We start from the raw sequence: 15,606 nt of genomic DNA on the forward strand, positions 1-15,606 counted from the left end.
GACAGTATATCAATTTGCTAGGGCTGCCAGCACAAAATACCGTAAGACTGGGTGGCTTGAACAACAGAAATTTATTGCTCACAGTTCTGGAGGCTAGAAGTCCAAGATCAAGGTGCTGGTAGATTAGGTTTCTTCTGAGGCCTCTCTCTTTGGCTCACAGATGGCCACCTTCTTTCTGTGTCTTCACGTGGTCTTTTCTCTCTATGTGTGCATGCCTGGTGTCTCCTTGTATGTCCACGTTTCCTCTTATAAGAACACCAATCAGGATGAATTAGGGCCCACCCTAATGGACTCATTTTAACTTAATCACCTTTAAAGGCCCTATCTTCAACTATAGTCACATTGTGAGGTGCTAGGGTTAAGGCTTCAACATATGAAGTTTGCGGGGGGGGGGGCACAGTTCAATTCATAACAGAAAGTACATATTTATAGCCTTCATTATATTAGTCTTCTTATTTATCATTTTTGTTTTTCTTTAATTGTTCTTATAGATTCATGTTACCTTCTGGAATGATTTCCATAGCCCAATCCAGCTTTGTTCTCACCCACCTCACTTCTTCCTTCCTTCCTTCCTTCCTTCCTTCCTTCCTTTCTTCCTTCCTTCCTTCCTTCCTTTCTTCCTTCCTTCCTTCCTTCTTTCCTTCTTTCCTTCCTTCCTTCCTTCCCTCCTTTCCTCCCTCCCTTCTTTCCTTCCTCTCGTTCACAGAAGAACAAATGTATCATTTAATAAACTATTATAAGGTAAACACTCTTGTATTTGAGTCAAGAAATAGGACTTTGTCAACCATCCCCAAATCTCCTCTTTCTTTCTTGAATAAACTGCTATCTCGGCTTTCATGGTAATCAAGGAAGTGACACACACAAGTGTGAATTTCTGGGCACTGGAGTTTACTCTTGCTGATTAAAAAAAAATCATGTGCCTTTTAAATGATTTACAGGTTCCTCCTCCATTTCTTTCTTTTCCTTACAATCATCAGTTGAAGAACATGAGCTGATTGAGCTGCAGTTTCCCATGTCTGGATTTTGCTGATTTCATGTTTATGGTATAGGTTCACATGTTCTTTTTTCAGTTGTATATTTTGTAAATTCACAGCTGGATACAGAGGAATGATTAGACTCAGGTTCAGTTGCTTTGGCAAGATTAAAGGAAATGACATATTCTTTCTTTAGGAAGCATATAATATCTTGTCTCTTTTTGGAATGTTAGTAGCCATTGATACTCAGTGGGTACCTCCATTATTCATGGGTGGTTACAAAATGGTGATATTCCACTTCTATCATTTATGAAATGTATTAGTTGGAATATTTTTACAAAGAGAACATCTTCTCATCTCTTTGGTTATCCAGTGGTACAGTTCATATAAGAAAAGTAAAATAAATGTTTAACTTTTTCCCTTTATTTTTCTTCTTTTTACCTTTTGACCCCCTTCACTCATTTATCCCACCCACCCCATCCCCCAACTCTGGCATCCACCAGTCTGTTCTCCATATCTATGAGCCTGTTTTTTTCAAGATTCTACATATGAGAGAGATTATATTGTATTGTCTTCTTCTGTCTGATTTATTTTACTTAATGACCTTGAGATCCATCATGGTTTTGCAAATGGCAATATTTCGTTGTTTGTTATGGCTGAGTAATATTTCATTGTATATATACACCACAATTTCTTTATCCATTCATCTGTCAATGGACACTTAAGTTGTTTCCATATCTTAACAATTGTAAATAATGCTGTAGTGAACATGGAGGTGCATGTATCTTTTAGAGTTAGTGTTTTTGTTTTCTTTAGATAAATACCTAGAAGTGGAATTGCTGGATCATATGCTAGTTCTAGTTTTAATTGTTTGAGGACCCTCCAAACTATTTTCCATAGTGGCTGCACCCATTTATGTTCCCACCAACAGTGCAGAAAGGTTCCTTTTTCTCCACAACCTCACCAACACTTACTATTTCTTGTCTTTTTGATAATAGCCATTTTAACAGGTATAAGATATATCTCATTGTGGTTTTGGTTTGCATTTCCCTCATGATTAATGATGTTAAGGACTTTTTCATGTGCCAGTTGGCCATCTGTATGCCTTCTTTAGAAAAATGTGTATTCAGATCTTCTGCCCATTTTTTAATCAGATTGTTTGGATTTTTGCGATTTAGATACATGGGTTTTTTATATTTTGGATATTAGCCCCTTATCAGATATTTGATTTGCAAATATTTTCTCCAATTCATTAGGTTGCCTTTATATTTTGTTGATGATTTCCTTTACTGTGCAGAAGCTTTATTTTAGTTTGATGTAGTCCCATTTGTTTATTTTTGCTTTTGTTGCTTTTCCTTTTGGTGTCAGATTCAAAATATCACTAAGACCTATATCAAGGAATTTACATAAGCCTGTGTTTTCTTCTAGGAGTTTTATGGTTTTAGGTCTTATGTTCAAGTCTTTAATCTATTTTGAGTTAATTTTTGTGTATGGTGTAAAATAGTGATCTAGTTTCATTCTTTTGCATGTGGCTGACCAGTTTTCCCACAACCACTTACTGAAGAGACTGTCAGTACCGCATTGTATATTCTTGGCTCCTTTGTTGTAAATAATTGACCATATAAGTGTGGATTTATTTCTGGGCTGTCTATTCTTTTCCATTGATCTATGTGTCTGTCTTTATGCAAATACCATACTGTTTTAATTACTCTAGCTTTGTATTGTTTGAAAGTGGAGAGTGTGACACAGCTATGTTCACCCATCTCATTTTTCAAATGTTTTTTCTTTTCCTTTCTCTTTCTCCTCTCTTTCTGTTAATTTCATTAAACATGTGTTGGTCCGTTTAAGTGTGTACCATATATATGTGACTGTTTATTTTTCTTTTTCTCTCTGTTTTCAGACTGCATAATCTCTGTCCATCTTGAAGTTTGTTAATTCTTTTTTTCCTGCCAATTCAAATCTCTTGAGCCCCTCTAGTGATTTTTTTATATCTGTATTGTTGTTTCCAAATCCACAATTTCCATTTGGTTCTTTATTAATTTCATTCTGTTTTGATATTCTCTATTTGATGTTACATTGTCATCATGCCTTCCTTTACTTCTTTAGTCATAGTTTCCTTCGTTTTTGAAGACATTTACAATGGCTATTTTGAATTAGTGTTCTGTTAAATATGGTAGCTGATCACTCTAACAGGCAGTTTTTCTTGCATGCCTCTTTTATTGTTTCTTTGCTTGTTTCATAATTGTTATGTTGGAAACTGGACGTTTTTGAAAATATATTGAGTTCTGGTCCCACTTCCCACAGGATTGTTAATGTTGTTTGGTTGTTTGTTTACTGAGTAGCTGGCTTATTTTAGTGATGTCTACTCCCCATCCCCCTCCCAAAAAAACCCCACATACATAGTGTGAACCTTCTAATGTTGCTTCTAGGAGATACAGCCTTGGGTATGCTCACAGTCACTCTGGGTTAACAGTGGTTTTGGCAGGGCTTTCTTTGACTATCTGTGTCTCTGTCCACACCTAGCTATTAAATTCCCCTAATTCCAATTCTATGGAAGGCATAAATTGCTCCTCAGGCCAATTCAATCAAATCCAGCTCCTTTGAAATAATAATTTGTTAGGTCAGTGTTTGAGATTTATTCTGTCCCCAGGAGGGCTCCTCCCAGTGGTCTCTTGCCCCAGGTTTCTCCAACAAACTAGCAGGGATTCTCCCACTTGCCTTTCACTACAACTTCACTTTTTTTTTTTTTTTTTTTTTTTTTGGCTGTGTTGGGTCTTCATTGCTGCACGGCTGCACGCAAGCTTTCTCTAGTTGTGATGAGCAGAGGCTACTCTTCATTGCGGTGCGTGGGCTTCTCATTGCGGTGTCTTCTCTTGTTGTGGAGCATGGGTTCTAGAGCGCAGGCTCAGTAGTTGTGGCGCACGGGCTTAGTTGCTCCGCGGCATGTGGGATCTTCCCGGACCAGGGCTCGAACCCGTGTCGCCTGCATTGGCAGGTGGTTTCTTAACCACTTTGCCACCAGGGAAGCTCCAACTGTACTATTTTTAAGAGCACCCTTGATCTTCACGTTTTTGAAAATGGAATCAGTTCCTTTGTGAAGAGATTAAGAACTATATGCTTTAAGGTCAGCTTCTCCCTCTTGGCAAAATCTCTGAGCCACGGCTCTCTTGGTGGAAGTGGGGACAGTGGTACACTTTTCTTGGAGAATCAGTCCCACATTAGGAGCTGAGTGCTAGGTGGGATGGGGGACAGTAGCTTCAGGTCTTCCTGGCTTGCTTCTCCCAGCATAGATCCACCACTTTATAAGGTAGGGCAATGGCGATTTCACATCCATGTAGAGCCTGTGGTCCATGATTTGGTGCTGGGCAGAAGAAGGGAGCCCCTTGGCTCCTCTCAGCTGCATTTGCCCAGAACTTAGCCTCAGCAACATGTACTTGGGGCAGGATGAGAAATGTTGATGTCACACATCTCTCAGAAAGATAGTTCTTTATCTGGGAGCTAGGGGAGGAATGAGCCCTATATTCTTAGCTGTACTAGTCTAGAGTAGAGTTTATGTCTTAATTGGGTGAGGAAGGAGGAGGAAGAGAGTGGTCTTGGTTCAAATGCCACAGACTACATCTTTTCTTACTGAATTTAGTAAATATTAATGAAGAGGTGTGGGTTTTTTTGTTTTTTGGGGTTTTTTTTGCTATATGCCCTCAAAATCATTTCCAGAGAGTTTATATAGTTGATTTTTATATTTTAACTCATTTCCCTGGTAAGTAGTCCGTGGAGCTTTCATGCTGTCATGCTGTGCTGGAACAATGTTTGCTTTAAGTTCTGTTTTGTCTGTTATTAATATAGCCACTCCAGTTCTCTTTTTTTTTTTAACTGTTTGCATTGTATTTTTTGTTTGTTTGTTTGTTTTTTAATTCTTTTGTTCCCAGTCTGTGTCTTTGAACCGATGTTTGACTTTTTCTAAGCTATTTTTTCCATTTTTGTCAATCTCTGCCTTTTGATTAGAGTGTTAATCCCTTTATAATTAATGTAATCTCTGATACAGTAGGGTTTATGTCTGCCATTTTGATACTTGTTTTCTATAAGTCCTGTATCTTTGTTCATCTGTTTCTTTATTACTGCTTGATTTTGTTTTAAATATTTACTTTTAGTGTGCCTTTTAAAATTTTTGTTTCGTTTACTGTATGTTTTCTTAGTTTTTTTCTCAGTAGTTATCCTGAAGATTATAATTAGCACCCTAATTTAAAATAATCTAGCTCAGATTGATACCAATTTAATTTCAATATAATTCAGAAACTTTGCTTCAGTGTATCTCCTTTTCCTAGCCTCTTGTTAGTGCTATTATTGTTATACCCATTACATCTTTATAAGCTATAAACCCATAAAACAGTTTTACATTTATTGTCTCACACTGTTTTATTTTAAATCAGAAAGGAGAACAAAAAGGATTGCAAATAAAGTACATTTATAGCCTATTTGTTTTATGTATTTACCTATGTAGTTACCTTTACCTATGCTTTTTATTTCATCATGTGGTTTAGAGTTAACTTCTAGTGTTCTTTTACTTTAGCCTGAGGAAATTCTGCCAGTATTTCTTGTAGGGTGGGTCTGTTAGCAATTAATTCTTTCATTTTTTTGTTTGTTTGGTAATATCTTAATTTTTCCCTAATTTTTGAAGGATAGTTTTGCTGTATATATTATTCCTTATTGATAGTCTTCTTTCAGCATACTGTATACATCATCCCATTGCATTCTGTTCTTTAGGGTTTAAATGGGAATTCTATTGTTAATCTTACTGAGGAGCAACATAGGTGTTGAGTCAATTTTGTTCTGCTTCTTACTGTGTCTTGGCCTTTCAATGACTTGACTCTTATTGTCTAGCTATGGATCACCTTGGGTTTATCTTGCATAGAATGTTTTGTACTTCTTAGATGTGTAAATTAATATTTTTCATCAAATTTGGGAAGTTTTCATCATTTATTTCTTCACATTTTCTGTCTGCCTCTTTTTCTCTTTTCAGGATTCTGATTAGGCTTATGTTTGTCTGTTTGAAGGTTTCCCACAGTTCTCTGAGGCTCTGTTAATTTTTCTTCATTCTTTTCTCTTTACATTCTTTAGAATTAATCATTTTACTTGACCTATCTTCAAGTGTACTGGTCCTTTTGCCACCTCAAACCTGCAGTTGAGTCCTTCTAGTGCTTTTTTATTTCAGGTATTGTACTTTTTAAGTCCAGAATTTATAATTCTGGACTTAATTCCTATATATAGGGATATATGTATATATATCCCTATATATAGGCATTATATATAATTCCTATATAACAAATAGGCTATAAATGTAGTTCTTTTGTATAATATCTCTTTATTGATATCCTTTATTAATTGTCTCCATAAGTGGGGTTGAAGGTCTTTGATATATATTTGGTCTCTACTAAGCTATGGCGACTCTGCCTATGGGCATCTTGTCCCCAGATCTTCCTTTTATGTTTTGTCAGGCTCTTATTTGATCCAATTGCTGTTGCAGCCTCAGGCATAATTGCTACTGATTGTTTTCAACTAACATCTTGGGGATAGGTGTTTTCCTTTGAGTCAGTTTGATTAAAGACAACATCTTGCATATTGAGCTCTTCTAGGGAACTGTGAGACGGGTTACACAGGAACAATGATCAGGGATGGGACTTTTTTGAAGAGCTCCAGTCTCAGTCTCTTCCCTCCTGTGGCTGCAAGCCTGAGCATTTTTTAAAACTACCTTGGTTGCAAGGCTGTCAGTTTTCAAGGCTACTATAGAGCTATGGAAAGGAGGAGGGAGAGTTACACCATAAAAGTTACAAGGCCACAAATTCTACTGTTCTTGCCAAGGTTTGGCAGCTTTTCTTGAATAAACACTACTTAGATTGCTGCAAGCCTTTCTTTAGTGAACTAGAATTCTGAAAAAGTTAATTTGGACAGATTTTTCCAGTATTTTTGTTGCTTTTATACAGTAGTGAATATATGGTTGTTCTAAACCATTCCCTGCTTTTCTTTTTCTGGTGGCCTGGTTTTATTATTTAAAATATGTGGGTTTTTTTTTGTTTTAGATTAGACTCGTGCTTCTCAAAATGTCATCCTTGAGTCAGCAAAATCAACATCACCTGGGGGCTTATTAGAAAAACAGACTCTCAGGCCCACTCCAATCCAATTGAGTTAGAATCTGCATTTAACAACATCACCAGAGTATTTGTTTGTACATTAATGTTAGAGCAGTGCTGGTCTAAGTCAAGATTACTCAGAGTTTAATCCATAGACAGGCTATTTTAAAAACACCTGGAGAGCTTGTTTTAAATGGAATCCATGCCAGACTAAGTCAGAATTCATGCAAATAGAAGCTTGGGAATCTGCATTTTGAACAAGCACTCCAGATAATAATAATGCACGTTGAAGTATGAGAACCACTGATTTAGAAACTGCAGTAATGAAACAAGATCTTTTTCCATTTTAATGACAGTTTATATTTCATTTTACAATTAATATGTCTATTTTGAGGAAAGCATGTTCATTGTAATTAAGCAGGGATTTTTCAAACAGAAGCATACAGAATGCTATTTTATCTCAAAAATGGTGCATGTATAGTATATGAAAAATGTAATATTTATTATATTGGTTTAGTTTTTTATTTGTGTGTCAAGTAATATTATCCTTGTGATTGTTTTTTAGCCAGAACAAATTATCACCAAAATAAATTGCCCAATGATTCACCATGGATTTATAGAAATAAAAAGAAACATTATGTTTTTTGCCTCATAATTTTATAATATTTAAATGAGAATTTAGTGTATGACTTTACGTTTAAATTGCTCTCTGGAGAGGAATTATTCCTACATTTGCTTAACTGTAACTTTACAGTGATATAAGCAAATCTGCTAGTTTGATACATAGCTTGCATTGTTCATAGTTTACATTTTATTACAGTTAATTTTGTCTCTTTAAAACTTTTTATTATTTAATATTTATAAAATTCCTTACAACCCTTATATGAAGGCACCAGAAATATCAAGTTAAAACAAAAGGACAAAAACTGATGTCAACATTCAAATGTTAGGATATATAAATGTGTTGCAGTTTAGTTCATATATGTGTGTTTGTGAATGTGTGTGTGTTTTAAGACTAAAACATTTGATTAATTTTATTACTGATCTGGTTTTCATTGTAAAGCTAGTATTGTGAGATATTAATAACTGTTACATAATAAAAAAGGTTTCCTTTAACAAATCAAGTTTGGGTAAATCTGTTCTTAACAATATTATACAGATTCTGTTCAACTCTGAAGGAGGGATTAGGCATTCCTGAAATGAATCTTCATGATATCTTTCACCTGCCGCTAGAGTGTCATTTCTCTACATTGTGGGGGGCTGAGACGATAACATATTCATGTTTGTACTTTTCAGTACCTAGTCCCACACCTAACACATAATGGAGTCTCCAAAACTGTTTCTTGAAGGAATGAGCATTATTATATAGGAAGGACGGAATTTCTGTGTGATTCCAGATGATGGCATAATTATTAATGCACTGATTTAACTAGGTACCCAAATCTCATGTCCACTCCTGAAAGAAATGTTTCTCTTTTCTGGAAATAGGATTAGAAATTATTAAATGTGTATAGCTCTGACAGTGTATTAAGACCAGTGTGTAATTTCCTCTTTCTTTCTGGAATATAATTTGGGTGGTCATTTTTGCTCTAAATTTCCTTGTTATGAGAATTCAGTGTTGACTTTCCATATAAAAATAGCATTTTTTACCTATTTCCATTCCAGATCTTTTCTTTCTAGCCTATGTTTTGAGTTGCAGAATGAGAGCACATGGACTTTTTGAATTGTAATTTATTCTGATTCTAATTATAGTTTATGAATGATGGAAAATAATTTAAAAGAAGAATGTTTTGTGGTCATCTGAAATTTGTTACAGTAGAATTCAAAATAATCCTTTTTTCATTTATTTTAGTGTAATTTTTGTGGAATCTTCAACATTTATCTCTTTGCCATCCCAATTAACTGAAGTTGGAGAATTTGTTGACCACATGAACAATGGGTAAATGTCTATATATTTTATGCTCATAATTATCTGAGGCAAATTTCTGAGAAATTAGCATTCAAGTAAACTTGTTATATAATTACACAGTAGTTTTCATTTATTTGAAATACTTAATTTATATTATATATATAATTTATATTATTCACACTGTTATTCTCTTTATATATTTCTAGGTTTATGTGCATGAAAATTGAATACATATGCACTTTATTAAATGCACTGGATTCTCATTATTCATGGTAGTTATGTTCTATAAAGTTGCCATAAACACTCAGTGAATATTGCACCATTACTCCAAGGAGAAGTATATATAACCACATAGATTATAATTGTAAATCCTAAAAACCACCTATCCTGGTAGATTCCACTTTTTTTTACTTTACACAGAGAAAATGAAGTTCAGAAGTGTTAAATGACTTGCCTGAGGAGGTCCCATTAACAGGTACCAGAGAAGGGTTTTAAACCCTGTCCTCCTGATCTCAGAGCTAGAGCGGCTTGTGCTTCTTTTTTTTTTTTTTTTTTTTTTTAATTTATTTATTATTTATTTGTTTTATTTTTGGCTGTGTTGGGTCTTCGTTGCTGCACGCGGGCTTTTTCTTTAGTTGCGGAGAGCGGGGGCTACTCTTCATTGCGGTGCGCGGGCCTTCTTATTTTGGTGGCTTCTCTTGCTGCAGAGCACGGGCTCTAGCGCATGGGCTTCAGTAGTCATGGCTCTCAGACTCTAGAGCACAGTCTCAGTAGTTGTAGCACACGGGCTTAGTTGCTCCGCGGCATGTGGGATCTTCCTGGACCAGGGATTGAACCCGTGTCCCCTGCATTGGCAGGCAGATTCTTAACCACTGTGCCACCAGGGAAGTCCCTCGGCTTACACTTCTGTACTTGTGTACTACCCCCTACAGTCTCCATCCTCTGCTTATCTATGCTGGAAAACTGAAATAGAAAAGCCCAGTGTCACCTTATTCGACCTCAGCTGGGAACTTGTGTGACCAGCTACTGGAACTTTCCACCATTCTGCACATGCTTGCGAACAATTGTGAAAGTGCCATAAGTATTGATTTGTGGGTTACAAATCAGTTTTAGTGAGGAGGTGAATTTGCAAATACGGGATTGGTGGATAATGAGGATTGACTGTATTTAAGCTTATTTGACCCATGTTATGAAGTCTGTATTTAGTATAGAAAGGAACTTTGACTTCTCAATAGAGAAGTAGAATTTTTTAAAGTTAGATTGCCTCATATGTCTCATCTGTTTTAAACTATAAAATAGCTGTTTAAAGTGAAGTAGAATAAAACAATGTTATAAAGGTTGAAGAAAGTCAGGCAGAAACAAAATAATGCAGGTTTCTATTATAGAGGTGCACTTGACCGTTACTACTGTGTTTTAGTGTATTTTATACCATTGTCTCTGTGTAATGCTTGACAGCATCAGTGTCATCCTTTTAGCTGCAAAAACATTCCAAGAGGCAGGGATTTGGCAGTGTTGATACATTGAGCTATAAGGCAACATTATAGATACCATAGGAATGGAATATTGTAGGCATTTATGTTAATTTCTTTGTAGTATGAAATGCTAGTATTGCCAAAAAAACTTTGGTAAACAGTTCTCCTGGATTTTTTTTTTTTTCCAGTCCCTTGCTTCTTGATCAAGAAGTTGCTTTGTGGTCACAGATTTTGCCTGAATGGCTTTGAAACAATTTCTTCACATTAATTGCAAATAATTTATAGTATCACATAATTAAACTAGAGTCAAATCTCAAAGAAATGCTGTAGGTATCTGTGAGCAGAAGTAACTCAAAGTGGGTCTGTTTAATGAAGAGCAAAAATATTGAGTCTACCTTCATAATTTGGAACACAATATGGAAATTCTGTACCCAGATTTTAATATGATTTTTCTTCATACAATGTTCTGAAGTGGTTTTAGTTAGACCCAAAGTTCCAGAATTATTGAAGCCATAGAATCTCAAACTACAGGTAAAGATATGTTTTTAAGTTATGCCTTTCAAATCAAAAACAAAATAGAGTCAACAAGTATGAAAGCATTTGTAATTTAATTTAGGAAAGGAAGGAAACTTTGGAAATACTCATGCAAAATAATTCCCAATTCAGCGTGAAGTATCGATTAAGAAGTGTGTCTACCACAGTGTCAAACTTTATTGATCGTTATTTCTCATATAGTCTCTTCCATTTGTATTTATAATACTGTGCTGTCTTAGTTCTTCTCTCAAATCTTCCTGTGAGAAAAGAAACATAAAGATACAGTGACATTGAGTGTTGGGTCAGGGAGAACATAGAGTAGTCAGGCTTCGGCAGATTAGCTCTCAAAGAAAAATTCAGAGCCGTTAATTTAAAGGATCGCAGATTTACTCCTGTGCACCTCTGTAAAGACTGTCTCCCAGATCAAAGGCAGGGGTGAGACAAAGGCGAAAGCCACACGGTTCCTCAAGGAAAAGGGCTGGTCCTTGGTATGTCATTTCAGCACTGACATGGATTGAATACTGAGCCCCAAATCCATATGTTGAGTTGTGATAGAGTAGTCTCAAGTTCACCAAAAAGCTTGCTTTTCTGACAATTCTGAACAGATTTATTAGAAGCATTACCGTGGCTCCTTCTTCTAGGGTCCTGACTGCTTTCTGTGTAACACCTCCAGGCTCCGGTTCATGTAACAGGCAAGCTTTTATTCATTTTCTCAAGGATCAGCTGAAGTATCCAGAACTCCAGCAATCAAGTCCACTTTATAGGCAGCAGAAAGGATAAGAGTGTGCCCTATTTCTGGAAGGGAAGCTTCCTAGAAATACCACGTAGCACTTCTGCTTGTAGCCCATTGATCCAACCTTAATCAGATGACCAACCCTAGCTGGAAGGAAGACTGAGAAACTGCCCTTCTCCACATACACATCAAAAGAAAATGAGGGTTTTGTCAGGGAGGAGGGAAGGGCCAGTGGTTATTGGGATAGGCAACCAACAAGTTCCACCCTGAGGGGAACACAAAAGAGCGTTTTTCCTCCAAATAGCACAATGTTATCTAATATTTCATCAATCTGGCTTCATCAGCATAATGAGGCCTTTTGATCTTTAATCTTAATAAAACAATACTTAATAATGTGACACATCCTGTTTTTCTTAAAGCTCTCCTTAATGTTTGTCTTGAACAGATTTCCAGACACAAATAAAATTTAAGAACATGCATTTTCAATCATGACCAGAATGGAAGTCTGGTGCAGTACCTCTATGATTAACTTTCATGTGTAATACACCATATAATAAGTATTACATTATCTCAATAAAGCCCTGGTCTGGTCTCTAGGTTTAATCATCAAGGTAACATAAGAGAACAAGAAAATGTTTTTAAAAATCTCTATAAGCTAACTGGATTATTTTTAGAGCTTTTTTATAAATATCCTTGTTTTCATCTTTTAGGCACATGGTAATATTGCACTTCCCCACTAATGTTGAAGTTATCCATGAACACATAACTTAATCGGCCAATGGCATGTGAGAACTGCTGACTTTTTTCCAGGTGGTAGCTTTAAGACCCAGTGAGCAATTTTTCTTGTCCCCTTTCCCTGACACAGTTATGAGAGAGGCACATTTAGAAATGGAGGCCTCCTTCACCAAGGATCACTACATGTGTGAGCAAGAAATAAACTATTGTGTTAATCCACTGAGATGTGGAGTTGTTACTGTAGCATGACCTAGCGTATACGAACTGATACTCCTCTTCAGAGTCACTTCTGTTAATATCTCCCCACATGATAAATAACCTCTTCTCAAATGAGCCAGAAAGTGCTGAAATTGTCTTTCAGGTGGCATAAAAATGGATCTCCTATTTAAAAATGTAAAATGTCTCTGTAAACTGGTCTTCTTTTTTTTTTATAAATTTATTTATTTATTTATTTATTTATTTATTTTTGGCTGTGTTGGGTCTTCGTTTCTGTGCGAGGGCTTTCTCCAGTTGCGGCAAGCGGGGGCCTCTCTTCATCGCGGTGCGCCGGCCTCTCACTGTCGTGGCCTCTCACTGTCGTGGCCTCTCCTGTTGCGGAGCACAGGCTCCAGACGCGCAAGCTCAGTAGTTGTGGCTCATGGGCTTAGTTGCTCCGCGGCATGTGGGATCTTCCCAGACCAGGGCTCGAACCCGTGTCCCCTGCATTGGCAGGCAGATTCTTAACCACTGCGCCACCAGGGAAGCCCTAAACTGGTCTTCTTAAGCAACAGATACATATAAAACAGCACAGTTGAAACCACATGGATGAGGAAACTTTATGTTCATCACATATTTTACTTTATGGGAACATGATCCCTGAGCATAAGCAAGAACAGTTAAGAAGTTTTTATTCTAATTAAATCCCAAGGATTATCAGAAAGGATCAGGACAGGAGACTGATTTTAGCCACACTTTAAAACTGAGTGATGGATCAGCAGTGCTCAGAAATGGGCAATTTGTAAACAATTTCCTACAGTGATATGACTTGCAATTTTTTTCCAGCAATTTTGAATTATTTATCACTCCATAAATTTTTACTAAGTGGCACCTTAAGTACTGTTCTTAGTACTGGAGAAATATTGGGATAAATAAGTTGCAGATCTGGCCCTAAAGTTGCCAACCATGAAGCAGAGAAGAAGAAAAATCTACACAAATGGAAGCAATTGTACAGGGCAGAATGCATTCAGTAGTATGTGTTATACCAAAAAATAATATATATATATATATGTATATGCTCTGTGAGCTGATTGGCAAGGAATATCACTATGTAGATATTATTGAGATCTTCGTGAAAGATAAAACATTGAAGGAGAAAAATGAGGTCCTAGTAACCTTTTTTTCCATGCATACACCATGTTCTCCTTTATCATATACAAATTGGGATCTGAAATATGAGTATGATCTTGATGGCCAGAATCTAAAGCAGGGGCAGAACTTTCCTACAAATATCCTACAAATATAGAAATATCATAGGAAGAGGGAATTGCAGAAGCATTGGGGGGAGTGGGGGGCAGGCAGGCAAGGGGAAGTACAAAGCATACGCTTATAAATATGGACTATAGGATCAGCATAGGAAAGTGTGAATTCAAGTTGAAAAGGTATTGAAGTGTTTATCATTCTGCTTTGTACTTATTTCTTGTAGAGCTACTTTGCATGGCAGACTGGATACTCTATGAACTGAGGGGTTTCATCATTCGTCATTGTTCCCAGTATAGCTTGGCCCAGAATAGCCACCCAAATGAAAGAAGGCCCTGGTAGAGATATGTTTCTGAGTCCTGATTCTTGTTTAAAAAAAAAAGCTGGGTTCTGGAGAGCCATGATTTTAAAATATTTCATTCTGCTACACTGAATAATTAGTAACAGTTAGAATTAGGCAAGTCTGTAAGGAAAGCAGTCTTATGAAGCCTATTCTACTTCACAGAATAGTGTTTTATAAATACATAAAATAAGATGCAAGGATTACAGAGTGTCTTAGTCTACTTGGGATGCCATAACAATATACCATAGACTGGGTGGCTTAAACAACAGAAATTTATTTCTCACAGTTCTGGACACTGGAAAGTCCAAGGTGCCAGCAAGTTAGGTTTCATTCTGAGGCCTCTTCTTTTGACTTATGGGTGGTAGCCATCTCACTGTGTGCTCACATGACCTCTTTGTGCACACATGGAGAGAGAGGTTGAGCTCACTGGTGTCTCTTTCTATAAGGATGCTAATTCTGTCTTATTAGCACCCCACCCTTATGACGTTATTTAACCTTGATTGCCTAACAATATGCCTTCTCTCCAAATGCAGTCATTTTGGGAGTTAAGGCTTCAACATACGAATTTAAGGGTGACACAGTTCAGTCCATAGCATAGAAGAAAGTGATAGTCTAGTAGATTATCAAAATATTTAAAAATTGTAATATGTTAAAATATATACTTCTTCATTATCACAATACATAGTAAGATCTACTGGTAGAGATTAACTACCATACTTTAAAAGTAGCAATGAAATAAATGACCGCTCAAGATATGTGCAAGAACTGAAACGTGATGTATACATATTTGTGATTGTTTGGTGATCAAGTCATAGTACGGTTAACCACTACTACTGTGGTTTGGTTTAAATTGCTATTAAGAGTTAGTGGACATAAAGATGAATTTTTCCCCATTTAAATTCACAGATTCACTCTGTCCTTGTACCACAGGTTAGCACCCCTTGCTTTAGAGACTTCTCAACTGTTCAGGAGCCAGAGTGGTACAAAAAGCAGCAAACATTCCATTTTAACAGCCCTCCAGATGGCCATGGGGCCCTATTTTGACAAACTCATGGACACATGGAGGATGGAATGAATCTAAAAATTGATCCTCTTATATTCCTTCCTGTGATGCATAAAAACTAGACTTGAACCAGATCATTTGCTGTTTGGTTTGGATGCAGCCCTGAATGCTAACCCAGAAGTATGAAAGCTTATAATAAAGATCTTCCTTCCCTGTTGGAGAAGCTTGAGAAGGAAGCCATTCTTGGAGCTGATTTATTCATGCCCTGACTAGAACCAGTTCAATATCGTTTTGATTATTTTAGCTTGAAAAGAGCTGTATAC

At 36.5% G+C, this 15,606-nt stretch overlaps 1 protein-coding gene across 1 annotated transcript in view; it reads left to right on the top strand.

Moving 5' to 3' along the window:
• Positions 1–15,606, top strand: part of CFAP47 (cilia and flagella associated protein 47) — a 431,032-nt gene that overhangs the window by 182,268 nt on the left and 233,158 nt on the right. Inside the window, 1 exon segment of the mRNA XM_082377789.1 lies at positions 8,952–9,038. Within this exon segment, the coding sequence (XP_082233915.1) occupies positions 8,952–9,038 (87 nt within the window).

The sequence above is a fragment of the Balaenoptera borealis genome (genome assembly GCF_965194805.1).
Source record: "Balaenoptera borealis genome assembly, chromosome: X".
NCBI lineage: Eukaryota > Metazoa > Chordata > Mammalia > Artiodactyla > Balaenopteridae > Balaenoptera > Balaenoptera borealis.